This window comes from Vidua macroura, unplaced genomic scaffold, assembly GCF_024509145.1.
Source record: "Vidua macroura isolate BioBank_ID:100142 unplaced genomic scaffold, ASM2450914v1 whyUn_scaffold_246, whole genome shotgun sequence".
NCBI classification, from domain to species: Eukaryota; Metazoa; Chordata; class Aves; order Passeriformes; family Viduidae; genus Vidua; species Vidua macroura.
In genome coordinates, this window is record NW_026530610.1 from 15,837 (window position 1) to 42,312 (window position 26,476).

The 26,476-nt window shown below is 51.9% G+C and overlaps 1 protein-coding gene across 7 annotated transcripts in view; it reads right to left on the minus strand.

Annotated features, from left to right (window-relative positions):
* The window catches only part of SMARCA4 (SWI/SNF related, matrix associated, actin dependent regulator of chromatin, subfamily a, member 4), a 35,207-nt gene extending 8,976 nt beyond the window's left edge, over positions 1-26,231 (minus strand). For 4 of the 7 annotated variants that reach the window (XM_053969570.1, XM_053969569.1, XM_053969566.1 and 1 more), the window contains exons 1-27: positions 26,072-26,231; positions 23,794-23,845; positions 22,614-22,838; positions 20,443-20,575; positions 19,050-19,424; positions 18,209-18,307; positions 17,455-17,695; positions 16,461-16,587; positions 15,263-15,436; positions 14,282-14,455; positions 12,830-12,997; positions 12,188-12,238; positions 11,807-11,937; positions 11,121-11,178; positions 10,517-10,635; positions 9,689-9,839; positions 8,799-8,962; positions 8,650-8,716; positions 8,063-8,173; positions 7,063-7,305; positions 6,498-6,611; positions 5,907-6,014; positions 5,322-5,408; positions 4,607-4,653; positions 4,215-4,381; positions 2,437-2,600; positions 130-357 (exon numbers count right to left, since the gene is read on the minus strand). In XM_053969570.1, coding sequence (XP_053825545.1) covers positions 130-357; positions 2,437-2,600; positions 4,215-4,381; positions 4,607-4,653; positions 5,322-5,408; positions 5,907-6,014; positions 6,498-6,611; positions 7,063-7,305; positions 8,063-8,173; positions 8,650-8,716; positions 8,799-8,962; positions 9,689-9,839; positions 10,517-10,635; positions 11,121-11,178; positions 11,807-11,937; positions 12,188-12,238; positions 12,830-12,997; positions 14,282-14,455; positions 15,263-15,436; positions 16,461-16,587; positions 17,455-17,695; positions 18,209-18,307; positions 19,050-19,424; positions 20,443-20,575; positions 22,614-22,811 — 3,699 coding nt within the window. In that variant the 5' untranslated portion in view covers positions 22,812-22,838; positions 23,794-23,845; positions 26,072-26,231. The remainder of the gene's footprint in view (positions 1-129; positions 358-2,436; positions 2,601-4,214; positions 4,382-4,606; positions 4,654-5,321; positions 5,409-5,906; positions 6,015-6,497; positions 6,612-7,062; positions 7,306-8,062; positions 8,174-8,649; positions 8,717-8,798; positions 8,963-9,688; positions 9,840-10,516; positions 10,636-11,120; positions 11,179-11,806; positions 11,938-12,187; positions 12,239-12,829; positions 12,998-14,281; positions 14,456-15,262; positions 15,437-16,460; positions 16,588-17,454; positions 17,696-18,208; positions 18,308-19,049; positions 19,425-20,442; positions 20,576-22,613; positions 22,839-23,793; positions 23,846-26,071) is intronic. The other 3 variants (XM_053969571.1, XM_053969568.1, XM_053969567.1) reach the window with 2 other exon arrangements.
* Between the last annotated feature and the right edge of the window lie 245 nt (positions 26,232-26,476).

The following is a 26,476-nucleotide window of genomic DNA, read 5'->3' on the forward strand; positions in this document are numbered from 1 at the left end:
TTGTTGTTGATTTTTTTTTTTTTTTTTTTTTTTTAATTTTTTTTTTTTTTTTTTTTTTTTTTGGTCACTTCTCTCTTGGCTTCTGACCCCCGAAAATTCCCCACAGAAACTCCCTGCTCTGGATCTCACCTCATCCTGCTCCTCGTGCTCCAGGATGGCCTGAAGGAAGGCCCGGCGCTCGTGGCTGGAGGATTTCTGGTCGAACATCCCGGCCTGGATCACTTTCTGGTCCACGTTGAGTTTGTATTTGGCTGCTGCCAGGATTTTTTCCTCCACGCTGTTGACGGTGCAGAGCCGGAGCACGCGGACCTCGTTCTGCTGCCCGATGCGGTGGGCCCGGTCCTGGGCCTGGAGGTCCTGGGGGAAGGGGGTGGTGATAGCTCTGGGCCGCCAAAATTCCCATTCTTGTCCTCAAAATCCGTGCGGGGAGATGTGGGATGAGGCCTGAGGGTGTTTTGGGAATCCCAAGGATGATGGGGATGCGGCAATGGGATCACCAGGACTATGGGATGGCCAAAGGGTGCCAAAATCCCTGGTTTTGGCCTCAAAATCTGCAGGGATGATGGGGATGGGGCAATGGGATCACTGGGACTATGGGATGGCCAAAGGGTGCCAAAATCCCTGGTTTTGGCCTCAAAATCTGCAGGGATGATGGGCATGTGGCAATGGGATCACCAGAGCTGTGGGATGGTCAAAGAGTCCCAAAATCCCTGGTTTTGGCCTCAAAATCTGCAGGGATGATGGGGATGCAGCAATGGGATCACCACAGCTGTGTCTGTCCTGTGGGATGGCCAAAGGGTCCCAAAATCCCTGGTTTTGGCCTCAAAATCTGCAGGGATGATGGGGATGCAGCAATGGGATCACCACAGCTGTGTCTGTCCTGTGGGATGGCCAAAGGGTCCCAAAATCCCTGGTTTTGTCCCCAACATCTGCAGGGATTCCCAAGGATGCCTGGGACGTGGCAATGGGGTCACCAGGACTATGGGATGGCCAAAGGGTGCCAAAATCCCTGGTTTTGGCCTCAAAAAAGGGTTTTTGTGACCCCAGCAATGGGGTCACCAGGACTATGGGATGGCCAAAGGGTGCCAAAATCCCTGGTTTTGGCCTCAAAACCTGCAGGGGATGCGGCAATGGGGTCACCAGGACCATGCCAGTCCCGTGGGACAGGACAAGTGTGGCAAGAGGGGTGCCAAAAATCCCACTTTGGTCCTCAAAATCCACAGGGAAGATGTGGGGTGAGCCCCGAGGGGGTCCCCGAGGATCACAGGGATTCAGGAATGGGATTATGGAGGTCCTGTAGGACCAAACTCCACTTTTAATGGGGAGAACACGGGATGCACCCCAAGGGCTCCCAAAGATCCCGAAGGATTACAGGAATTTGGGTAATGGGATTGGAGGGACCGTGAAGGTCCTGGAGGAAATGGCCACACTGGCCAAGAGGTGCCAAAAAAAGCTGGTTTTAACCTCAAATAAACCATGGGAAAGGTGTGGGATGCACCAGGAGCAGTTCAGGGATCCCCAAGGATTAGGAGAATTTGGGTAACGGGATCACCAGGACCAGGTGAAGCAGCAGCTTTAGATGAGGGGTCCCAAAAACCCCATTTTTATCCTCAAAGACACGGGACGTGCCCTCAGCAATGGCAGAGGATTCTGGGAATTCCAGAACGGGATCACGGGGTGCTCTTTCCTTCAGAGACAGCGCAGGGAAAACCCAGCTGCAAGCACCGGGATGTGGGGGTGGCTCTCCAGGACAGAATTCCGAGCCCGTGGCTCCTCTTGGGGTCAGCTGGTTTTGGGGCTGGTTCATTGGGTTTTGGGTCAGTCGGCTGATTTGGGGTCGTTGGCTTTTGGGTTGCTCTTTGGGTTGGTCAGTTGGGTTTTGGGTTGATTTTTGGGTCAGTTTTTGGGTCGGTTGGGTTTTGGGTCGGTCAGTTGGCTTTAGGGTTGATTTTTGGGTCAGTTTTTGGGTCGGTCAGTTGGCTTTTGGGTCAATTTTTGGGTCAGTTGGGTTTTGGGTCGGTCAGTTGGGTTTTGGGTTGATTTTTGGGTCACTTTTTGGGTCAGTTTTTGGGTCAGTTGGGTTTTGGGTCGGTCAGTTGGGTTTTGGATTGGTCAGTTGGGTTTTGGGTCGGTCAGTTGGGTTTTGGGTTGATTTTTGGGTCACTTTTTGGGTCAGTTGGGTTTTGGGTCGGTCAGTTGGCTTTTGGGTTGATTTTTGGGTCACTTTTTGGGTCAGTTGGGTTTTGGGTCGGCCAGTTGGCTTTTGGGTTGATTTTTTGTGTCGTTTTTTGGGCCGGACGATTTTGGGTTGATCTTCAGCTCAACGAACTGGGGTCTGGGCGTTCCTCTGCCTCAACGGCCCCATCTCTAGGCCGATCTTTGGGCCGATCTCCAATTCCAGGGATCCGTCTCGGGGCCGGTCGTTCCTGGCCCTACCTGGTGGGGGTTCCAGTCGCTGTCGAAGATGATGACGGTGTCGGCCGACTGGAGGTTGAGGCCCAGCCCGCCGGCCCGCGTGCTCAGCAGGAAGATGAAATACTCGGAGCCCGGCTCGTTGAACGTCTTCAGCAGCATTCCCCGGTCCTCTGCCTTCGTGGTCCCTGGAATCCCACAGGGACGTCACTCCCGCCCCCCGGCACCGGAACCGGGGAGGGTTCCGGAAGGTTCCGTTGGGAACGGGATTTCCCACGGAACCGAACTGAATTCCCATTCCCAATCCCGCTGGGATTGGTGGTTTCATTTCCCCCTGTGTGGAATTTTGGGATGATTTCGGTGGAAGGATTGGGAAAAGACAGGGGAAAAGGGGCGGATCCTGCTCCGAGGTGGGGCAGAAGTTGGGATCACAGCAGCCAGAATTACTGGGGCCGTTTTGGGGTTGTTTTGGGGCCGTTTTGGGGCCATTATCAGGGATATGCGAGGGCCACGGGTGACATTTTGTGCTCTAAATCCATGCTCATTTCAGAATCATTTGGGTTGGAAGGGACCTTAAATCCCACCCTGTTCTGACTCAATTAATCAATTAATCCGATCAATTAATCCGTATTTGTTTTAGTCACGTGGGAGTCCCCAGAGCCCTCCCCCAACCCGACAGGATCCCGGGATTAATCAGGAGATCAGCTGGAATAAATGGGAAAAACAGCAGCAGACAACGAGGACACGGTGCCTTGATACCCATCCTCAATGTTATCAATCTTCTATAACTTGATATCAATCTTTGATAATATAGTGATATAATCTTCAATATCTCGATATCAAAACTTTAAAAATATTTATATCAATCTGGGGTATCTTGATATCAGCCTGGACACAAACTTTGATCTTGGAACCTTTAATGCTGATCTCGATATAAACCTTGGTATTGATCTTTTTATTGGTAGCTCAATATCAATATACATCTTGCAATTTTGATATCAAGATGTTGATCCTGATATCGATCTTGATATCAATCTCAATGTCTTTGATGTTGATCTTAATGTAAACACTGATATCAATCCTATCTCAATGTGTTGATACTGAGCCTGCAATCTGGATATCAAGATACTGATTTGATATTGATCTTGATATCAATCTCAATGTCTTTGATGTTGATCTAAATATAAATACTGATATCAATCCTGCTATCTCAGTGTCTTGATATTGACCTTGCAATCTGGATATCAAAATATTGATTTTATATCGATCTTGATATCTATCTCAATGTCTTTGATGTTGATCTAAATGTAAATACTGATATCAATTTTGCTATCTCAATGTGTTGATACTGAGCCTGCAATCTGGATATCAAAGATATTGATGTTTAAAATCTTGATATCAACCTTGATATCAATCTCAGTGCTGATGTCTCAGTGTCAGTGTCTCGATATTGATCACACAATCTGGACATGAAGACATCAATCCTTATAGTTATCGATATCTTATCTCACTTCCTCCCTTCATATCTGCTTTGACACATTGAAATTTATCTCCTTACCTTCACACCTATTCTGATTTCTCTACATCTTTACTTCAGGCATTTATCTTCGTATCTTGATGGCTTTCTCCTTTTTTTTACCTTGCTGTTCCTCAACACCTCTCCACCCAACCCAGTATCTTCATTTCTTCAGCTCTTGCTCTCTTTCCTTGATGTCCTGACCTCGAGCTCCACCTCGACCACCGTCCCACCACCCCCCTGGGGACACCAGTGACCCCCCACACCCCGGCCCGGGGGCACTCACCGTCCAGCCTGAGGTATTTGAAGCCACGGTAAGCAAAATAATCCTCCATGATGGTCATCAGGGAGGTCATCTGGCAGAAGAGCAGCACCTTGTGGTTGGTGGCCCTGAGTTTGGGCAGGATCCGGTCCAGAAGCTCGAACTTCCCGGAGGCACGGTATAAATCCAGCCTGGGATGGGTAAAAAAGGGCGTGGTGAGAGGAAATAAACGGGATTTGAGGCCGAAAATTTGGTGTTTCCCCCTCCTGGCTGGGATCATCTGGCTCCATGAGGTGGGAGCCAGCCTCCTCCACCCCTAGAAACCCTTCTGAGTTTATAAATTCAGATTTCTCCACCATGTAAAAATCCGTAAAAAGCAGATTTCTCCGCCGTGAATCCCAGGATGCGTCACTCACCCCTGCACGATCCCGCCCGTGAACCCCAGGTGCTCCGAGAAGGATTCCTGAAACGGAGGAAGGGCGTCAGAAACCAGCAGAGCCCGGCCCAAAAGCTCTGGAGCTGCCTTCAGGAGCCCCAGCGCCCTCGGGAAGCTGCTGAGGAGGAGCATGGATCGGTCTGGGTGGAAAACAGAGCGATGGAAGGTGGACGGGCCTCAAGACCTGATTTGGTTCACCCTTGTTGGGTTTAGCCCAGTTTGGGTTTATCCCTGTTTGAGCCTATCCCAGTTTTGTTGGGTTTATCCCTTTTTTTGGTTCGTCCCTGGCTTTCCTGGGTTTAACCCTTCAGGGTTTTTTGGCCTATCCCTGGTTTTGGTTTATCCCAGTTTGGGTTTATCCCTGGTTTTGGTTAATCCCAGTTTTGTTGGGTTTATCCCTTTTTTTGGTTCGTCCCTGGCTCTCCTGGGTTTAACCCTTTAGGGTTTATCCCTGTTTGGGTTTATCCCTGTTAGGGTTATCCCTTTTTTTGGTCTATCCCTGGTTTTGGTGGGTTTATCCCTTTTTTTTGGTTCATCCCTGGCTCTCCTGGCTTTAACCCTTTAGGGTTTTTGTCATTTTGGGTTCATCCATTTTTTTGGTTCACCCCTGGCTCTCCGGGGTTTAACTCTTTATGGTTTTTTGCCTTTTTGGGCCCACCCCCCTGGATTCATCCCCGTTTCCACGCTGGCCCCACCTCAATGTGCTGGAACATGTAGGGGTGGTTGCAGATCTTGCGCAGCTGCATGATCGTGTTCATCAGCGTCTTCGTGCCACCTTTCCCCTGCCAGGAACCACCCGGAAGGTTTAAAAAAACCCAAATTAATGCTGGGTTCCACCCGTTCGCCAGTCCAGCATTCCCAGGAATGTTTGGGAACATCCACTGGGAGCTCACAGCCCCGAAAAGGGGCTCAGAGACATTGAAATAAATTTAAAAAAATTAAAAAAATAAAAGCATTATTTTAAATGAACTTAAATTATGTAAAAATAAATGTAAAAATAAATTCATTTTTAAAAATAGATAAAGAAATAAATTTTAAGATTGTCCGAATCCCCTTGAGGCCAGGCTGCTCCTAGCTGGCTGTTTTGGGGGAATTCAGCTGGAAAACAGGGCAATCTCCCACCTCCAGCTTTCAGCTGAGATCAGTGCATCCTCTCCCAATTATTTTGTGTTTTCATTCTCCTCACTGCGCCTTTGGAGCACCAAACACGTCGGGAGCCCAACCCAGCCCACAGTGGAGACAAAGCCATGCTCAGCGTTCCCCAATTCCCCAATCCTGACCTTCTTGTCCTTCTCGGAGCCGTCGGTGAGGAGGACGCCCTTGGCCTGCATGTGCCGGTACAGGACGCGCTGCAGCGCCGACATGTCGCACTTGATGACGTACTCCACCTGCCAGGACCCAACGGGGTCCACCACTGTGACCCTCACGCCCGCCAGTTGCCACAGGGATCCAACCCAAGCGCCGGCTCAACCCAACCCAACCCAACCCAACCCAACCCAACCACCTGCTCAACCCAACCCAACCCAACCCATCTGCTCAACCCAACTCAACCCAACCCAAACATCTGCTCAACCCAACCCAACCACCTGCTCAACCCAACCCAACCCAAACATCTGCTCAACCCAACCCAACCCAACCATCTGCTCAACCCAACCCAACCCAACCCAACCACCTGCTCAACCCAACTCAACCCAACCCAAACATCTGCTCAACCCAACCCAACCCAACCCAACCTGCTCAACCCAACCCAGCGATGATTCTGGCGTGGGATATCCACATCCATATCTCCCAGGATGGGTTAAGACCAGGATGGACCCCCCCCAGTCATCTCCAGGGATGGGGAAAGGTGAGGGGACCCTCAGAAGTGTCACCTTTTCTGGGAGCTGAGCTTCCACCTCCTTCTTGAGGCGCCGGAGCAGGAAGGGCCGGAGCACCTTGTGCAGGCGGCGGATGATGAGGATTGTCTCCTCCTCGTTCAGGTCCACCTGGAATTGTCACCAGCAGCAGGAATTGTCACCAGAAACGGAAGTGGATGGACCCTCCCAACATCCCAAAACACTCCAAGAACCTCCTGAGCCTCAATTCCTAGCGGGATTGACCCCACAGTGAGCCTGGAGTGGGATGGACTCCACCCCGGGATGGGGAAGTGCAGGGAATTGTCACCAGGGAAGGGAACAGAGCCCTCAGTGGTGACACTGGGCCACCTCCCAGAGCTCCAGGGACACTCCCAACTTCTCCAGATCCATTCCAGACACTGAGCCACAGCTCCAGAGCCACAGCTCCAGAGCCACTTCCAACTTCTCCAGATCCATTAAAGCCACTGATCCACCTCGCACAGTTCCAGGGACACTCCCAACCCCTCCAGATCCATCACCACCAACCTCACACCCATCCCCAGCACGCCCCCACCCTCTCCCTGATCCCCCTTCCCAGCACCTTCTCCCCGGTCATGGCGAAGGGCGCGTTGAACCACTGCTCGAAGGTGCTGCAGCTCTTGAAGATGGTGGGCAGCAGGAAGTTGAGGAGGGCCCAGAGCTCCGGGAGCTTGTTCTGGAGGGGGGTCCCGGTGAGGAGCAGCCGTCGCGGGGCCACGTAGTGGGTGTTGAGCACCTGGGTCAGCTTGCAGTGGTGGTTCTTCATGCGGTGGCCCTCGTCCACGATCATGTACTTCCAGCGGATCTGTGGGGAAGAGGAGGAACGGGCCTGAACATCTCAGGTGTGCACCAGCCACAGCTGGTTTCTGACTGGTTTTATCAGAATTTTCTCAGGGTACCGTGGAATTCGTGGAGGTTACTAAGACATAAACTGGACAAAATGAGAAAGAAACTCATAAAATAAGGAAGAAGAAGCTCAGAAACCAAATTCCACGGTCATGTACTTCCAGTGGAACGGTGAGGAAGTGGAGAAATCGGAACATCTCAGGTGTGCACCAGCCATAACAGTTAAAAAAGTTTAAATAACAGTTTAAAAACTGTTTTTATCTGAATTTTCTCAGGGTACCGTGGAATTCATGGTGGTTACTGAGACATAAAACTGGATAAAGTAAGGAAGAAGAAGCTGAGACACCAAATTCCACGGTCTTGCACTTCCAGCAGATCTGTGGGAGAGGGAAGTGTAGAAATCTGAACAATTCAGGCCTCAGTGTGGACCTGGCACTTTTAACCGTTTTTATCAGAATTTTCTCCGGATACTGTGGAATTCATCGCGGTTACTAAGACATAAAACTGGATAAAATAAGAAAGAAGAAGCTGAGAAACCAAATTTAGACATCAATTATTCTTCTGCATCAAAACCTCCTTCCATCTCTATCCCACGTTTAGCTTCTGCCCTCGGAGATCTTTCTGCCAAGCACAAATATCTGGATTTGTCAAAATTTCATCCTTCCCAACAGCCTGAGCATGGGAAAATGGGGAAAACCTCTGGATCCAGGGCTCACCTTGGCCAGGATGTGCTTGTCCTTGATGATGTACTCATAGGTGGTGAGGAGGACGTTGAATTTTCCGCTCCGGAGCTGCGGGACGAAGGCGCGGCGCGCGGCCGGAGAGCCCTGCAGGGAGAATTCCAACCGGGAATGTCGGGAGAGGAGGGAATTCCCAGGAAAAGGGGGTGGGAGGGGTTGTTATCCAGCAAGGTGAGGAGGTTTTGGGGGTTCCTGCTGCTGAGGAACGACCAAAAATGGGATTTTCATGGATTTTCATGGATTTGGAGCAGAGACCCAGTGCAGCTTCCTCCAGAGCAGGAAGAGGAAAATGGAAGCTTGGAATGGAAATGGAATGAGAGGAAACTGAATCCAAGGAAATGGAATGAAAAGAAATTAATCCAAGGAAATGGAATGAAAAGAAATTAATCCAAGGAATGAACCCAAGGAAATGGAACCCAGTAACTGAATGCAAGGAATGGATCCAAGGAAATGGAATCCAAGAATTGAATCCAAGGAATGAACCCAAGGAAATGGAACCCAAGGAAATGGAACCCAAGGAAATGGAATCCAAGGAAATGAGATCCAAGGAATTCAGCACTTACCTTATAGGACACCTTGACCACGGAAGGAGCCCATTTGTCAAACTCGTAGGCCCAGTTGGACAAAGTCCTGTGGGGAAAGACACACGGAAAAAAGGGTGGGAATCTTGGGATGTGGGGCTGGAGAGACGCGGGACTCTCCGGGCACTCACGAGAGCGGGACGATGATGAGGAAGGGGCCGTTGATCCTCTTGTGCTCCATGAGGTACGTGATGAGGGCGATGGTCTGGATGGTCTTCCCCAGTCCCATCTCGTCGGCCAGGATCCCGTTGAGGTTGTTGTTGTAGAGGGACACCAACCATTCCAGGCCTTTGATCTGTGGGAATGCAAATCAGGGTGGGAAAATGGCCCCCTCCCCGCCTGGGTGCATGCAAATGAGCTGGTAATGAGGTCAGGTTAATTATTCAGAGCCAGGAACTGGGATATTCCACTTGGTGGGTCTGGCTCTCAGCAGGGAGTGACTTCAGCTCATTATCCCCACCCTGGCTTCAGCTCCATTTATTTATTGGACACTTATTTATAATAAATTAATATTATTTTATCTATTTATTTATTTATACCATTCTGTTTATTACCCCACACCACCTCAGATTCATTATCCCTCTCCAGCTCGTTATTCCTTCCCACCTCCGGCTCCTCAATCCCACTGTCCCACCTCAGATCCTCATCCCGCTCCTCAATCCCACTGTCCCACCTCAGATCGTCATCCTGCTCCTCAATCCCATCATCCCACCTCAGATCCTCATCCCGCTCCTCAATCCCACTGTCCCACCTCAGATCCTCATCCAGCTCCTCAATCCCACTGTCCCACCTCAGATCTTCATCCAGCTCCTCAATCCCATCATCCCACCTCAGATCCTCATCCCGGCTCCTCAATCCCATCATCCCACCTCAGATCCTCATCCTGCTCCTCAATCCCATCATCCCACCTCAGATCTTCATCCAGCTCCTCAATCCCACTGTCCCACCTCAGATCCTCATCCCGCTCCAGATCCCATCGTCCCATCCCCGTTTTCTCCCCACACGTCCCACGTTCCCACACCTGGTACTGCTTGAGGACGCCGTTGACCATCAGGGCCGACTGCTTGTCCACGCGCTCGGTCACGGCGTGAGCCACGGCGTAGTAGGACTGGAGACCCCGCGCCAGCGCCTGAGACACCCCGTACTCATCATCCACGTCCTGCTTGGCATTCCTGCCCGGAAAACCGGGAGAGAGGGTCATGGAGCACCAGGGAACGGGCTCAGAGAGGGGGGAACGGGGTGTGGGGGATAAATGGGATAAAATGGGATAAAAACTGGGATAAAAACTGGGATAAAGGGTCATGGAGCACCAGGGAACGGGCTCAGAGAGGGGGGAACGGGGTGTGGGGGATAAATGGGATAAAATGGGATAAAAACTGGGATAAAATGGGATAAAAACTAGGACAAAATGGGATAAAAACTGGAATAAAATGGGATAAAAACTGGAATAAAATGGGACAAAATGGAACAAAAACTGGGATAAAATGGGATAAAATGGGATAAAAACTGAGATAAAATGGGATAAAAGCTGGGATAAAGGGTCATGGAGCACCAGGGAACGGGGTCAGAGAGGGGGGAACGGGGTGTGGGGGATAAAATGGGATAAAATGGGATAAAAACTGGGATAAAATGGGATAAAAACTGGGATAAAATGGGACAAAATGGGATAAAGGGTCATGGCACAGCAGAAAAAGGAAGAAGAAAAAAAGGATGGGACGGAGAAGAAAAAAGGGAAGGAGAGGAGGAGGAGGAAGGAGAAGGAAGAAGGAGAAAAGGACATTCCAGCTGTGGATGGGAAGCTGGAGCAGGAAAATGGGAAGAGGAAGGGAGGGAGGGAGGAAGGGCTCACTCGATGATGTGCCGGGCGTCCACTTCCGAGACGTCGTCGCTGTCTGGATCTGGAATTTTCTTCTTCTCCTCCACGGGCAGCGCTGGTTGGGCTGGCTGGGGCTGCTCCTCTTCCTCCTCCTGGGAAGAAAAAACTAAGTTTGAGCTAAAGATGTAAAAAAAATGCTTCCAAAATTAATTGGGAACGCTGAGATTATGGGGGTGTCGTTAATTAAAAGGGCGCGGTATCAGTAAAAAACTTAAAAATTAAAAATAAAACGGGTAAAAATTATGAAGTTCAAGAACACTAAATTTGACTTAAAGCTGTTAAAAAAAGCTGCCAAAATTAATTGGTAACACTGAGATCGTGGGGGTGTAGTTAATTAAAAGGGTGTGATATCAGTAAAATAAGATTTTATTTTACTATTCTGTCCCGTTTTATTTTACCATTTGGCCTCATTTTAACCCATGGTATTTTACAATTCTATCCCATTTTATTCCACGTTCTCCCCCTGTTTTGCTCCATTTCATTCCATTTTTTCCTGAGCTGCCAAACAGCCATTTCCGAGCTCTTTTCTGCTCTTTCCAGAACATTCCCAGTGGGATTGTGGTGGGACCTTCCTCACCTCCTCCTCCTCCTCGGAGCCGCTCTCCTCGCTGTCGGAGCGTGGAGCCACCTCGTACCTGGGGGGGGAAAACAGGGAATTCCACGTGGGATGTGGCTCTGGAATTCCCAGCTCTGCTATTCCCAGTACTCCCAGTACTCCCAGCATACCCCGGGCTCATTCCCAGTACTCCCAGTACTCCCAGCATACCTGGGCTCATTCCCAGTACTCCCAGTACTCCCAGTAGTGCCAGCATACCCCGGGCTCATTCCCAGTGCTCCCAGTACTCCCAGTACTCCCAGCATACCCGGGCTCATTCCCAGTACTCCCAGCATACCCCGGGCTCATTCCCAGTACTCCCAGTACTCCCAGCATACCTGGGCTCATTCCCAGTACTCCCAGTACTCCCAGTACTCCCAGCATACCTGGGCTCATTCCCAGTACTCCCAGTACTCCCAGTACTCCCAGCATACCCGGGCTCATTCCCAGTACTCCCAGCATACCTGGGCTCATTCCCAGTACTCCCAGTACTCCCAGCATACCTGGGCTCATTCCCAGTACTCCCAGTACTCCCAGTACTCCCAGCATACCTGGGCTCATTCCCAGTACTCCCAGCATACCCGGGCTCATTCCCAGTACTCCCAGTACTCCCAGCATACCCGGGCTCATTCCCAGTATTCCCAGTACTCCCAGTACTCCCAGCATACCCCGGGTTCATCTCCAGCCAGGCCTCCAGCTGCCCGGCCTTGGGCGCGTCGGTGCCGGTCAGGATCTTCCCGCTCTCCACGTGGATCACCTTCACCGGGAGGTCGCTCATCTGGCTGGTCTCGTCCAGGGGCTGGGATTGGGATTGGGAATTCTCAGCCCCAAAAATCCCCAAAAAGCCTCAGAACCCCCCCCTGGATTGGGAATTCTCAGCCCCAAAAATCCCCCCAATTGAGGAAAAAAATGGGGGGAAAAGGAGGATTCTGATGGACCAGGTTAGGGTCAGGGCATGGACTGCGCTCCCTGCCCATGGTGGGCTGGAGTGGGTGGATCCCTGGGGATCCCAGATCTCCTGGATCCCTGTGGGATGAGCCTGCACTCACCTCCCCATCGGGGCCGATGGCTGGAGCCTGTCCCTCAGCGTTCTCTGCCTTCTGTGGGAGCAACGGGGCAAGAGCAGGAGGAAGAGGAAGGAGGGGAAGAGGAAGAAGAAAAGAAAAGGAAGGAGAAGAAAAAAGGGAAGGAAGAAAAGGAGAGGAGGAAGAAAAGGAAGAAGAAAAAAAGGAAAAGGAAGGAAAAGAAAAAAGGGAAGGAGATGAAGGGCGGGAAGGAAGGAGAGGAGGAAGAGGAAGCAGAGGAAAAGGAAGAGGAAGAAGGAAAAGAAAAAAAGGATAGGAAGGAGAAAAGGGAAGGAGAAGGGAGCGTGAGAAGGAAGAAAAGGAGAGGAGAAAACGAAGGAGAAGAAAATAAGAGGAAAAGGAAGAGGAAGAAGAAGGAAAAAAGGTTAGGAATGAGAAGAAGAAAGGGAAGGAGACGAAGGTTGGGAAGGAAGAAAAGGAGAGGAGGAAAGAGGAAGGAGAGGAAAAGGAGAGGAGAAAAGGAAGGAGAAGAGAGAAAAAGAGTAAAGAGAGAAATGAAGAGGAGGAGGAGGAGGTGGAAGGAGAGGAAGGAAGGGGAGTCAGCCTGGGCAGCCCAGCCCCGGCGCTCCCCCCACGAGCCATTCCTGGCTCTCTCCTTTGCCCCACCTTCTTCTTCTTCTTCTTCTTCTTCTCCTTGGCCACCTGGGCCGCCTTGTGCTGCCTCACCAGCTCGGTCAGGTTGGCCACGTACTCGTCGGTCTGCTGCAGCAGGTAGGCCAGGCGCTTGTCCTTCTTCTGGTCGATGAGCTTGCGGTAGCCCTCCTCATCCTCGGCCTGCCCGGGGTGAGAAACACCTCTGGGGTCAGCTGGGAGCAGCCCGAGCTCGCCCCGCACGGCCCTGGGCGAGCCCCGGCGCCCTGGGCGAGGATGAAGAGGCTGCTGGAGGATGCGCAGGATTCCCAGAATTGCCAATTTCACAGGATTCCCAGAATTGCCAAGTTCACAGGATTCCCAGAATTGCCAATTTCACAGGATTCCCAGAATTGCCAATTTCACAGGATTCACAGAATTGCCAATTTCACAGGATTCACAGAATCACAAGGATTTCCAGAATTGCCAATTTCACAGGATTCCCAGAATTGCCAATTTCACAGAATTGCAAATTTCACAGGATTCCCAGAATTGCCAATTTCACAGGATTCACAGAATCACAAGGATTCCCAGAATTGCCAATTTCACAGGATTCACAGAATCACAAGGATTCACAGAATCACAGGATTCCCAGAATTGCCAATTTCACAGGATTCCCAGAATTGCCAATTTCACAGGATTCACAGTCACAGGATTCACAGAATCACAGGATTCCCAGAATTCCCAGTTTCATAGAATTCACACAGTCACAGGACTCACAGAATTCCCAGAATTCAAAGGATTCACAGAATTCCAGGGTTCCCAGAATCACAGAACTCCCAGGATCCCCACCATTCCCGACCCAGGCCAGGATGGCTTCCTTGGCCACCAGGGCACACGCCTGGCTACCTTCCAGCAGCCGGACACAGCTCCCACCTCAGTGCACCTGCAGATTTACTAACGAAGGACTCAACGCCCTCATCCACGCCTGTTGCCCTGATTTTTCAAAGTGTTCAGTTTTCTGTTACAGTTCTTTTGGAAGTTTTGAAGTCCTCATGGAACTTCTTTAACCTTCTGATAATGTTTACGTATTTGAGAGTCAGAGCTCCCACACAATGTCACGTAGAAACAGAATAATTTACATGTTTCTCTGCGGGTGGAGAGAAATGATGGATTGATCTTTGGAGCAGTGTGGTTGGAGAGGTGGTAACTCCATCCTCCAATCCACGGGCACCTCTGGGATTCCAGAAATACCAGATGTTGGAATAAAACTGGCTCTTTTTCTCCTTTGATCTCACCAAGCCTCTGCGTGCCCATTTCGTGTCCAACAGCGACACGCGTCATCAATAGAAACACTGACCACAACTGACCCGAGGGACACCACGGGCGACCGGCCGGACCACTGACCACCCTCACTGACCACTGACCACCCCCTGGGCCCGGCCATCCACGCCAATCCCGCCCGTCCTGTCCCTTTTCCCAGCTCACCATCAGCCGGCGCATCCGCTCCTTCTCGATGCGCTCGTTCTCCTTCTTCTGCTCGCGCTCCGTGTTGGCGTGGTAGGTGGCCACGGCCTTGGTCAGCTTCTGGATCTTCCCACTCACGCTCCGGTGGTACTCCTTGAAGTCCTTGGCGTGCTGCAGGATGCTGTTGAGGTATTCCTGCGGGAAGGGAACGCGGCCGTCGGATGGCGGCGGCGGCACGGGAAGGTGCCGGGGGGGAGTCGGGAGCGGTCGCGTTCGGGGTTGGAAGAGAGAGGTGGGAACTGGAGGGTCCTAATGGTCAGCACAAGGTTCCAATGGTCAGCAGAGGGTCCTAATGGTCAGCAGAGGGCCCTAATGGTCAGCAGAAGGTCGTAATGGTCAGTAGAAGGTACCAATGGTCAGTAGAAAGTCCTAATGGTCAGTAGAGGGCCCTAATGGTCAGCAGAAGGTACCAATGGTCAGTAGAAAGTCCTAATGGTCAATAGAAGGTTCCAATGGTCAGTAGAAAGTCCTAATGGTCAGTAGAGGATCCTAATGGTCAGTAGAAGGTCCTAGTGGTCAGCAGAGGGTCCCAAAAGACACAGTACGGTCCCAATGGTCAGTAGAGGGTCCCAACGGTCAGTAGAAGATCCCAGCAGCCATCATATGGTCTCAGTGGTCAATAGAAGGTCCCAGTGGTCAGCAGAGGGTCCCAGAAGACATTGTATAGTCCCAATGGTGTCAGCAGAGGGTCCCAATGGTCAGCAGACGGTCCCAGTGGTCAGCAGAGGGTTCCAATGACCATCAGAGAGTCCCAACAGCCACCAAGTTGTCCCAAGGGCCACTGAGTGTTCCCAACAGCCATCACCAAACCTCTGACCGCCACCATCCAGAGCCAACCTCCCCCAAGCCCCAAACCAGGCGATTCCCCGAAAACCTCCATCCCTGCCCCGATTCCCAGGAACGCCCCGGCCTGGACTTCCCAGACCCTGGGAATTCCCCGACCTGGTGCTTCTGCCGGCGCTTCCTCTCCTGCTCGATCTTCTGCTGCTTCTCCAGCTTCTCCGTGATCCGGGCCTCGCGCAGCGACTGCCGCTTGCTGCGCTTGTAGGCCTTGGCGTTGAGCGCCGTCTCCAGCGCCGTGTCCCGCCGCATGCACACCACCACCTCCTGCCGCAGCTGCAACCCCAAGAGAAGCCCCCTGAGCCACCACCACCAGCCGCCACGACGCGTGGGAAGCCAGGACGTCCCTCTGGCTGCCTCCAGACCCTGGCACCAAGTCAAAAACAGCTGCGGCTTCCATTTTAGCCCGTGGGAAAAGCTGCCAACTCTGGGTGAGGAATTACAAGCCACAAGGGTTTGAGGAGTGTGGTAGTCGAGTTAACACAGGGTGAAAAAGTAGAATTTGGGGGTTTTTAGAATGGGGTTCAGGGGGTACAAGATGGAGGGATTTGGGCGTGTCCTGGCCTCCTTCTCCCTGCCCTCCATGTCCTGCTGTGATGGTGACACTTTTCTGTTGGTTTAAGGTAGAGACACGCTGCCCAACATAATGATAGATACCAGAACATCGTTGTAAACGTAGCACAGTGGTTTTTAGTATAAAAACTGAAGGGCAGACAAAATACCACAGCCAGCTTGCCAGACAGAGCTCAACAAGTCAGAGAAAAACGTTACAGACAAGAGAAAAACAAACTATTGTACGTGCAGGTGAAGCCACTGGGAAGAAGCGATGGTGTCTGACCCAGTTCAGAAGGCTGAATGACTTATTATAACTATGCTATAATACATTAATATACTATTTAAAGGAGATAATAAAACTACAAACCTGCTTTTCTAACTACCAAATCTAACCCACAACTCGTGACCCTCTCTGAGAGTCCAGCCACAGGTGGCTTGGACTGGCCACCAGCCCCAAACAATCCTCACCAGAATCCAACCAAGCAATGACCCCAGGTAAACAATTCCCCAAACACATTCCCACACGGGAAAAACAAGGAGCAGGAATGGAAAATGTTTTCTCTTTCTTTCTCTGTGCACCTCTATGAAAAGTCCTGAGACAGAGAGAAACCTGCGACAATAAACAACCTTAAGAAGCCAACCCTACACATTCAGACTCCTTTAAGCGCAGAAGGGGCAGGGAAACAAAGAGTTTTACACTCTCAAAGTCACCTGGACACCCGGAACACCTGAGTCCGGCGCTCACCTGGCGCTGGAAGTTGAGCAGCCGCAGAGCCTTGAGCTCGATGGTTGCTTTGGTCCGCAGGTCCCCGGCCAAGGAGCCGGGGAGGTTCTCCAGCTCTTGGATGCGGTGGGCGATGCGGGCTTGGAGCCTGAGGAGGAGGAGGGGGTGGATTCTGGGATCATTCCTGATCCATTCCTAGCTCATTCCTGACCCAGCTCCCGTTGGGAAGAGCGGTGGGGGGCGCTGGGAAGTCGCCCCCAGAATCTTGGGATGAGTTTTGGGGGCCTCCATGGGAATAAGGACAGAGCAGGGCTGGAGCATGGTCAGGGAAGGGTCGGGAAGAATCTCCAAGGAAAACGTGCTCCTGCTCATCCCTCTGAATCTTGGGAAGGGTAAAAATGGGATGAAGTTGAGAGATGGGAGAAACCTTGGGAATCTCCAAGGAGAACGTGCTCCTGCTCATCCCTGTGGACATTGGGAAGAGGGAAAAGGGGATGGGGGGAAGTTGGGATTGGGAGAAGACGATTCCAAGGAAATTGTCCTCTTGCTCTGCGGGAACAACGGGGCAAGAGGAGAAGGAAAAAGAGGAAGGAGAGGAGGAGAAGAAAAGGAAGAGGAAGGAAAATAATAAAAGCATGGGAAGGAGAAGAAAAAAGAGGAGATGAAGGGTGGGAAGCAAGAAAAGGAGGAGTAGGAAGGAGAGGAAAAGAAAGAGGAAGAAGGAAAAAAAGGATGGGAAGGAGAAGAAAAAAGAGGAGATGAAGGGTGGGAAGCAAGAAAAGGAGGAGGAGGAAGGAGAGGAAAAGAAAGAGGAAGAAGGAAAAAAAGGATGGGAAGGAGAAGAAAAAAGAGGAGATGAAGGGTGGGAAGCAAGAAAAGGAGAAAAGGAAAGAGAAGAGAGAGAAAGAGAGAAAAGAGGAGGGGAGGAAGGAGAGAAATGGAAAGAGGAGCAGGTGGAAGGCCCCGGGGGGGTCTCGGGCAGAGGGAACCCCCGGCCCCACGGCCACGGCCGTACCTGTACTCGCGCTCCTGCAGGATCTCCACGGGGTCGAGCCCGCGCGGTTTCTGGATGGGGGTGATCCGGTTCTGCTTGGGGTGGATGGGCAGCGCCGGCGGCGCCGGCTGCCCCGGCGAGGGCGGGGGGGGCCCGGGGGACGCCGGGGGCACGGCCGGGGGCACCGGGGAGGGGCGGCCGGCGGGGGGGGGTGGCAGCAGCTTCTGGGGGGCCCCGCCCGGAGCCGCCGCCGACAGCGGCCCTGTGGGGACAGGGAATTTTGGGAATGCCGGCCCGGGCACCACGGGAGCAGCTTCCCGGGGGATTTGGGTACCAACGCCCACAAAAAATCCCAATTGTTTGGTCAGGAACGAAGGGGAGTTCCACAGAAATGGGAGTATCTGGCTCGGAATGAGCCTGTGGAGTAACTGCAGGGATTTAAGGGGAAATTCATCCCGATTCCCCCCAAAATTCCTATCAGTTACCTGGAAATCGACTCTAAATCCCCAAAAAAGTCCAATAATTTGTCTGGAAATCAACCCCAAATTCCCCAAACCTCCGGAGAATTAAGCACAGTTCCCCAAAAAACTCCAGGTATCTATCTTGGAACGAGCACAGGCATCCCTGCAAAGCACCAGCATGGAAGTTTAACCAGCCCTTCACAGAATTCCAGCCCCAGTTCCAGGGTTTTAACCAGGAACTTCCGTCCATTCCCACCCCCCAGAGCTCACAGATCTGGGATGAATTCCCAGGAGTTTTGTGATCCAGGTCTCACCTTCTGGCCAGGGCTTGGGGGGGCCCCCGGGGGGCTGTCCCGGCATGCCGGGGGGAACTCCTGAGGGTCCGGGAGGGGGCATGTTGGGCCCTCCTATTCCTGGAAATTCCCAGAAATCAGGCAGGAAAGGGAAAAAAAAAGAGGGAAATCCCATGAGGATGTTGACTCCTGGGGGAGAGCCTCAGGTACAGCCCCCTCTCCCCTGAACTGCCAGAGCCTGGATGGATCCGAAATCCCAGCCCCTGGAATGCCCACGGACACGGATGGAAACCCAAACTGGGGATACTGGGGCAAACTGGGAGCAAAGGATCCCCTGGGATAGAACAGGACAAGCTCCCTTGGATTCCCCAGGATAACGTGAGATGGAACGGGACAAACTCCTCACAGATCCCAGGATGGAATGGGACAAACTCCCCACAGATCCCAGGATGGAATGGGATGAGCTCCCACAGATCCCAGGATGGAACGGGACAAACTCCCCAGAGATCCCAGGATAGAATGGGACAAACTCCCCACAGATCCCAGAATGGAAAGGGAGAAACTCCCCACAGATCCCAGAAAGGAAAGGGACAAACTCCCCACAGATCCCAGAATGGAAAGGGACAAACTCCCCACAGATCCCAGAATGGAACGGGACAAGCTCCCCACAGATCCCAGAATGGAAAGGGACAAACTCCCCACAGATCCCAGAATGGAAAGGGACAAACTCCCCACAGATCCCAGGACATAACGGGACAAACTCCCCAGAGATCCCAGAACAATGACAAACTCCCTCTGGATCCCCCAGGACACATCCCCAGCTCACTCCCAGCGCCCCCCTCGTGCCCCAGCCCCTCCTCACCGTGAGGTCTGGAATACCCGGGCGGCGCCGGCCCCGCTCCGGGCGCTTGCCCCGGGCCCTGCGCGGCGCCGGCGGGCGGAGGTAGAGCAGGAATCTGCGGCTGCATCCCCGGCAGCGGCCGCTTGCCCTGGACGGCCACCTGGAGATGCTCCGGCAGCGGCTGCCCCCGTGCCAGCAGCTTGTAGGCCATGATTTGGGCACGGAGCTGGTGCAGCTGGGCGGCGTTGAAGGGGGACGGGCCCCGGCCCAGCGCCGGCGAGTCGGAGCCGGAGCCGTCCAGCGCCGCGCCGGAGCCGCCCGCGGCGCTGCTGGAGGGGCCGTTGGAGGGCACCGGGCTGGAGGCGTGCTCGGAGCCCCCCAGAGGGGATGGGTAACCTGGCAGGGAACAGGGGAGCGGCGCAGCGGGGTGAATTCCAAAGGGAAAGGAGGGGGCTGCGGCTGGAGCCAGCGGAAATTAAGGATTTCCAGGCTAAACCCCGCAGGGAGGGGAAATCTGCTCGCCAGTCTGTTGCACGGAGCACCAAAGTAACACCAACCCATCCTTGGGGCAGCTGGGATGGGAAATCCCATTCCCAACAGACCCTTGGGGCATTTGGAATGGGAAATCCCATTCCCAACCCATCCTCAAGGCAGCTGGGATGGGAAATCCCATTCCCAACCCATCCTCAGGGCAGCTGCAATGGGAAATCCCATTCCCAACCCATCCTCAAGGCGACTGGAATGGGAAATTCCATTCCCAATTCATCCTCAAGGCATTTGAAATGGGAAATCCCATTCCCAACCCATCCTTGAGGCATTTGAAATGGGAAATCCCATTCCAAATCCATCCTAGACGCATTTGAAATGGGAAATCCCATTCCCAACCCAACCTCGAGGCAGTTGGAATGGGAAATCCCATTCCCAACCCATCCTTGAGGCATTTGGAATGGGAAATCCCATTCCCAACCCACCCTCGAGGCAGTTGGAAAGGGAAATCCGCTCCCAAATCTCTTAGCCAGGAATAAGGAGCAAGGAATCCCCTCCCAAAATCCACCATGCAGACCTGGAAATCCCCTGGAGTGCTACCAAACCCCCGGATTTATGCCCTGCTGTCCAGGACTTAAACCTTGGGAATGCTGAAAACCTCCCAAAATCCAGGATTTGGCCCTGGCTCCTCCCCTTCCCCCCCTCCCGTGCTCCCAACCTTGGGAATGCCGAAAACCTCCCAAAATCCAGGATTTGGCCCTGGCTCCTCCCCTTCCCACAATCCCAACCTTGGGAATGCCAAAAACCTCCCAAAATCCAGGATCTAGCCCTGGCTCCCCCCTTTCCCACAATCCCAATGCTGAAAACCTCCCAAAATCCAGGATCTGGCCCTGGCCCCTCCCCTTCCCCCCCTTCCCACAATCCCTACCTTGGGAATGCTGATCCATGGGGCTGGGGGGGGGCCCCATTCCCGCGTGCCCCCCCGGGCGCATTCCCATTCCCTTCATCTGCCCGTAGCGCGGATCCTCCGACATTCCCTTCTCGTGCATCGCGTCCAGGGGCTGCAGGGGGGAGAATCCCGGGAAATCAACAGGGAACTCCCGGAGGGAACGCTGCTCCCGGCCCGCCCACCCCGCGGAACTCCCAGGGAGCTGGAGAATCCGTTTCGTTATTCCCAGAAATGCCAGGCTCCAGCTGCTCCGGCCTCAAAACTCCTTCCCACAGCACAATTCCCAGGATTTTTTAAATTAAACCCCCCCCAGGATTACGGGAGAGGAATTGTTGTTAAAGCCCAAAATCCAGGAGGAAAAACCTCTCAATTAATGAGTTAATTAATGGGGCTGGGATGGGGGATTTTCCCATTCCTGAGGTTTTTCAGCACGTTTTTGGAGCAGGAGAGTCTTTCTGGCCTTCACCTTCTTCTTCTCTTTCTTCCTTCACCTTCTTCTTCTTCCCCTTCTCATTCTTCCCCACCTTCTTTTCTTCTTCATCTTCACCTCCTTCTTCACCTTCTTGTCATTCTTCTCCACCTTCTTCTTCTCTTTTTCTTCACCTTCTTCTCCTCTTTCTTCATCTTCTTCTTCTCTTCTTCTTCTTCTTCTTCTTCTCCTTCACCTTCTTCTTCTTCTTCTCCTTCACCTTTTTCTTCTCTTTCTTCCTTCACCTTCTTTTTCTCATTCTTTACCTTCCTCTCCTTCTTCTTCTCCATCTTCTCATTCTTCTCCACCTTCTTCTTCTCTTCTTCTTCATCTTCTTCTCCTCCTTCTTCTTAACCTTCCTCTTCTTCTTCTTCACCTCCTTCTTCTTTTCTTCTTATCTTTCTTCTTCTTCACCTTCCTCTTCTTCTCCTTCTTCACCTTCTTCTCCACCTTCTTCTTCTCTTCTTCATCTTCTTCTTCACCTTCTTCTTCCTCACCTTTACTTCTTCCCCTCCTTCTCCATGGCTTTGGGTGGTATTTTGTAATTGGACAGAAAAATCCGCATTGTGGACTTCGAGGGGTGAGTTATTGGGTTAAAAGTGAAAATAATTAAGGTGTTCCTTGATTGGATGGTTTAGCCTTCAATGGCAGAGGTAGAAAAAGGAAAAACAACCAATCCCACCCAAACCCGAGGGTGTTTGGGGTCTGGGATTCTGGAATTCTGGAATTCTGGGGTCTCTCACCTCGTGCAGGGGTGGATGATCCCAAAACCACCAATCCCACCCAAACGCGGGGGTGTTTGGGGTCTGGGAATCTGGGATTCTGGAGTTGCTCACCTTGGATGGTCCAAAAACCATCAATCCCACAAAATCTGAAGGTTTTTGAGGTCTGGAGTTCTGGAATTCTGGGGTTTTGGGGTCTCTCACCTCGTGCAGGGGTGGATGATCCCAAAACCACCAATCCCTCCCAAACCTGAGGGTGTTTGGGGTCCGGAATTTTGGAATTCTGGGATTGGTTACCTTGTGCAGGGGGTGGATGATCCCAAACCCATCAATCCCTCCAAACCCGAGGGTGTTTGAGGTCCAGGATTCTGGGATTCTGAAATTCTGGGGTCTCTCACCTTGGATGGTCCAAAACCCATCAATCCCACCCAAACCCGAGGGTGTTTGAGGTCTGGGATTCCGGGGTCTCTCCCCTTGTGCAGGGGTGGATGATCCCAAACCCATCAATCCACCCAAACCCGAGGGTGTTTGGGATCTGGGATTTTGGGGTCTCTCACCTTGTGCAGGGGGTGGATGATCCCAAACCCATCAATCCACCCAAACCCGAGGGTGTTTGGGGTCTGGGGTTTTGGGGTTCCAGGGTCTCTCACCTTGTGCAGGGGGTGGATGATCCCAAACCCATCAATCCCTCCAAACCCGAGGGTGTTTGGGGTCTGGGATTCCAGGGTCTCTCACCTCGTGCAGGGGGTGGATGATCCCAAACCCATCAATCCACCCAAACCCGAGGCTGTTTGGGGTCTCTCACCTCGTGCAGGGGTGGATGATCCCAAACCCATCAACCCACCCAAACCCGAGGCTGTTTGGGGTCTGGGATTTTGGGGTCTCTCACCTCGTGCAGGGGTGGATGATCCCAAACCCATCAATCCCACCCAAACCCGAGGGTGTCTGGGGTCTCTCACCTTGTGCAGGGGGTGGATGGTGTCCGGGGCGTATCCCGGCGCCGGCAGCGCGTGCCCGGAGTGCCCGGAGTGCCCGGAGTGCCCGGAGCCGGGAGAAGGGCCGGGGGAAGGGCCCAGCATGGAGCCCGGGGATGGGCCGGGCCCCGGAGAGGGGCCGGGCCGGGGGGTCCCGCCCAGGGGGGGCTCCGGAGTGGCCATCTCACACCAGGGGCTGGCAACGGGCACCTGCAACGGGGAGCTGGTCAGTTCTGGGATTCATTAGTGATTAATAATTGATAATTAGTGATTAATGATTCATAATTAGTGATTAATAAACGTGGGGCAGAGGGAGAGCCATGGGGTCCTGCCCAGGGGGGGCTCTGGAGTGGCCATCTCACACCAGGAGCTGGGGATTGGTACCTGGAATGAGGATCTGGTTAATTCTGGGATTAATTAGTGATTGATAATTAATAATTATTTAATGATTAATAATTCTGGGACAGAGGGAGAGCCATGGGGTCCTGCCCAGGGGGGGCTCTGGAGCAGCCATCTCACACCAGGAGCTGGGGATTGGTACCTGGAATGGGGATCTGGTTAATTCCGGCAATAATTAATGATTAATTATTAATAATTCTGGAATTGAGGGAGCACCAAGTGGGCAAGACCCTTCCCCATCCACGACCAAGGAATGAGCAGGGAACTCTCCACAGTGTGTGTGAGGAATTCCAATAATAATTTAATAATTCAATAATTACAATTTAATTATTTGAGATTTTCTCCATTTGCTACTCCACTCCTCCTCTTTCTCATTTCATTTCATTTTTACTTTAATAAAAGTTATTGCATTTAAATTAGTTTATACAAATATGTAACACTTATGTAGTATAAAAATATATAAATGTATTAAAATTTATAAAACATAAATAATAAAATTTCATTATTTCCATTTTCTCCATTTACTATTCCATTCCTCCTCTTTTTCATTTCATTTCTTTTTTATTTAATAGAATTTATATCCTTTTATTAAACAATTCAAATGTAATTATTTGACATTCTCTCCATTCCTCCCCTTTTCCATTTAATATCATTGTTCGTTTAATACAAATTATTCCACTTTAATTAAATAATCAAAATGTAATCATTTGAGCTTTTCTCCATTCCTCCCCTTTTCCATTTAATTTAATTTTATCCAAGCACCTACCTAAGGGCATGGCAGTCCTCAGTGCCTCCAGGGACGAGCTCCTAACGCCAGGCTGGGGGGAAAATGAGAATTAATGAGGAATTCATTGGGAATTTCATGACCCGGCAGCATCAGCAGAAAAGAAAATTCCTAAAAAACAGAGATTTTCTCAATCTGGGGGATTTTTGGGGAATTTGTTGGCTTGCAGGGAAGAAATACTTTAAAATACGTTAATAATTATAAAAATTTAATTCAGGAATAAATAATAAAGTTTGGAACAAATGTTTTTGTATTGCATTCCATTATTGTTACATTTTTCATAATTATTATAAATTTATATATAATATATTAACATATATTATACATTACATATATTATATGCCACAATCTGGTTATTCTTATATTTTATTATGACAGTAAATTTATTGTCATTAAGTTACAGCAATTATTTCATTGTTCTTGCATTGCATTATTTTATTTTTATATTATTATCAATTATTATATAAATTATTTAAGTACAGCATATATTATATCTAATACATATATTATGTGCTATATATTATTACATAATTACGCTCATATTTTACAATAATACTTGATATTTGTATTGTATTACTATTAATAGTGATAATGATGATAATAATAATAATAATAATAATAATAATAATAATAGTAATAATAATAATAGCAGCAATAATAATACATGGATTTCCAAAACATAATTGGGGCTCCCAAAAACGTAATTGGGATTTTTAAACGGAATTCCCAAAAATGTAATTGGGATTTTTACATGGAATTCCCAAAACTGAGACTTTTAAATGGAATTCCCACAAACGTAATTGGGATTCTTAAACGGAATTCCCAAAAATGTAATTGGGATTTTAAACAGAATTCCCAGAAATACGAGTGGGCTGGGGGGGGACCAAGGGGGGTTCGGTGTCCTCGGGAAGGACAAAAATGGAAAAAAATCCGGGAATATTTGGGGGGAAAAGGGGGAATTTGTGTGAGGACAGGGGGATATGGAGGGCAAGGGGGGAAAAGGGGATTTAGGGGTGCGGGAAAAGCGGATTTGGGAGGAAAGAGGGGATAAAAAAAGAGGGGGGGAAATGGGGGATTTCGGATGGGGGATCCTCTGAGGGGGGGATCGATCCTGAGGGGGCTGAGGGGGGATCCTATGAGGGGATCCTGAGGGGATCCCATGAGGGAATCCCATGAGGGGATCCTCTGAGGAGAGATCCTCTGAGGGGAACCTTTGAGGGGACGGATCCTGAGGGGATTGAGGGGGGATCCTCTGAGGGGATCCTCTGAGGGGGGATCAATCCTGAGAGGAATCCTGAGGGGATCCTCTGAGGAGAGATCCTCCGAGGGGAACCTTTGAGGGGATCGATCCTGAGGGGATTGAGGGGGGATCCTATGAGGGGATCCTGAGGGGATCCCATGAGGGGAACCTTTGAGGGGAACCTCTGAGGGGGGATCGATCCTGACAGGAATCCTGAGGGGATCCTCTGAGGAGAGATCCTCCGAGGGGAACCTTTGAGGGGACGGATCCTGAGGGGATTGAGGGGGGGATCCTCTGAGGGGGGATCGATCCTGACAGGAATCCTGAGGGGATCCTCTGAGGAGAGATCCTCCGAGGGGAACCTGTGAGGGGATCGATCCTGAGGGGATTGAGGGGGATATTCTGAGGGGGGAGGGATCCTGAGGGGGATCAATCCTGAGGGGAACCTTTGAGGGGATCCTCTGAGGAGGGATCCTCTGATCGATCCTGAGGGGATTGAGGGGGGATCCTATGAGGGGAACCTATGAGGGGATGGATCCTGAGGGGGCTGAAGGGGAATCCTCTTAGGAAGGATCCTCTGAGAGGGGATCAATCCTGAGGGGATTGAGGGGGGATCCTCTGAGGGGATCCTCTGAGGGGGGGATCAATCCTGAGGGGATTGAGGGGGGATCCTCTGAGGGGGGGATCAATCCTGAGGGGAACCTTTGAAGGGATGGATCCTGAGGGGGGATCCTCTGAGGGGGGATCAATCCTGAAGGGAACCTATGAGGGGATCGATCCTGAGGGGGCTGAGGGCGGATATTCTGAGGGGAGATGGATCCTGAGGGGGAATCCTCTGTGGGGATCCTCTGAGAGGGGATCGATCATCGATCCTGAGGGGGCTGAGGGGGGTCCCGATCTTGCCGGGGGGAGGGGAACCCCCAAGGCCCCGCGCTGAGGGCGCCGCCGGTGCCGAACAAAGGGCCCGTGACCCTCGCGGGCCGCCGTATCCTCCCCTCACCCGCCCTCAGCCGGCCTTACCGGAGCCGGAGCCCTTCCCGGAGCCCTTCCCGGGGCTCATCCCGGCCCGATCCCGACGCGATCCCGAGCCCGGTGCCGGCGGGGGGAACAAAGGAGCCGCCGGAGCCGCCGCCGCCGCCTCAGGGAGCGCCGGGCCCGCGCCTGCGCGTCCCGCCCCGCGCCGCGGGCCCGCCCACCGCGCGCGCTCGGCCAATGGCGCGGCGCCCCAACGCCGGCGCGGCCAATGAGAGGCGAGCGGAGGGGCGCGCGCGCGGCGGCCCGAGCCCCTCCCACCGCGGGAGCAGCCAATGGGAACGCGGCGCGCTGCCCCCCTCCCCAGGGATAGAAGGGTGAGGCCACGCCCACCCGCGGCGCGACAGCCAATGGGAGGCACGCTCGGCCGGTTCCCCCCACCCATCCCCAGCC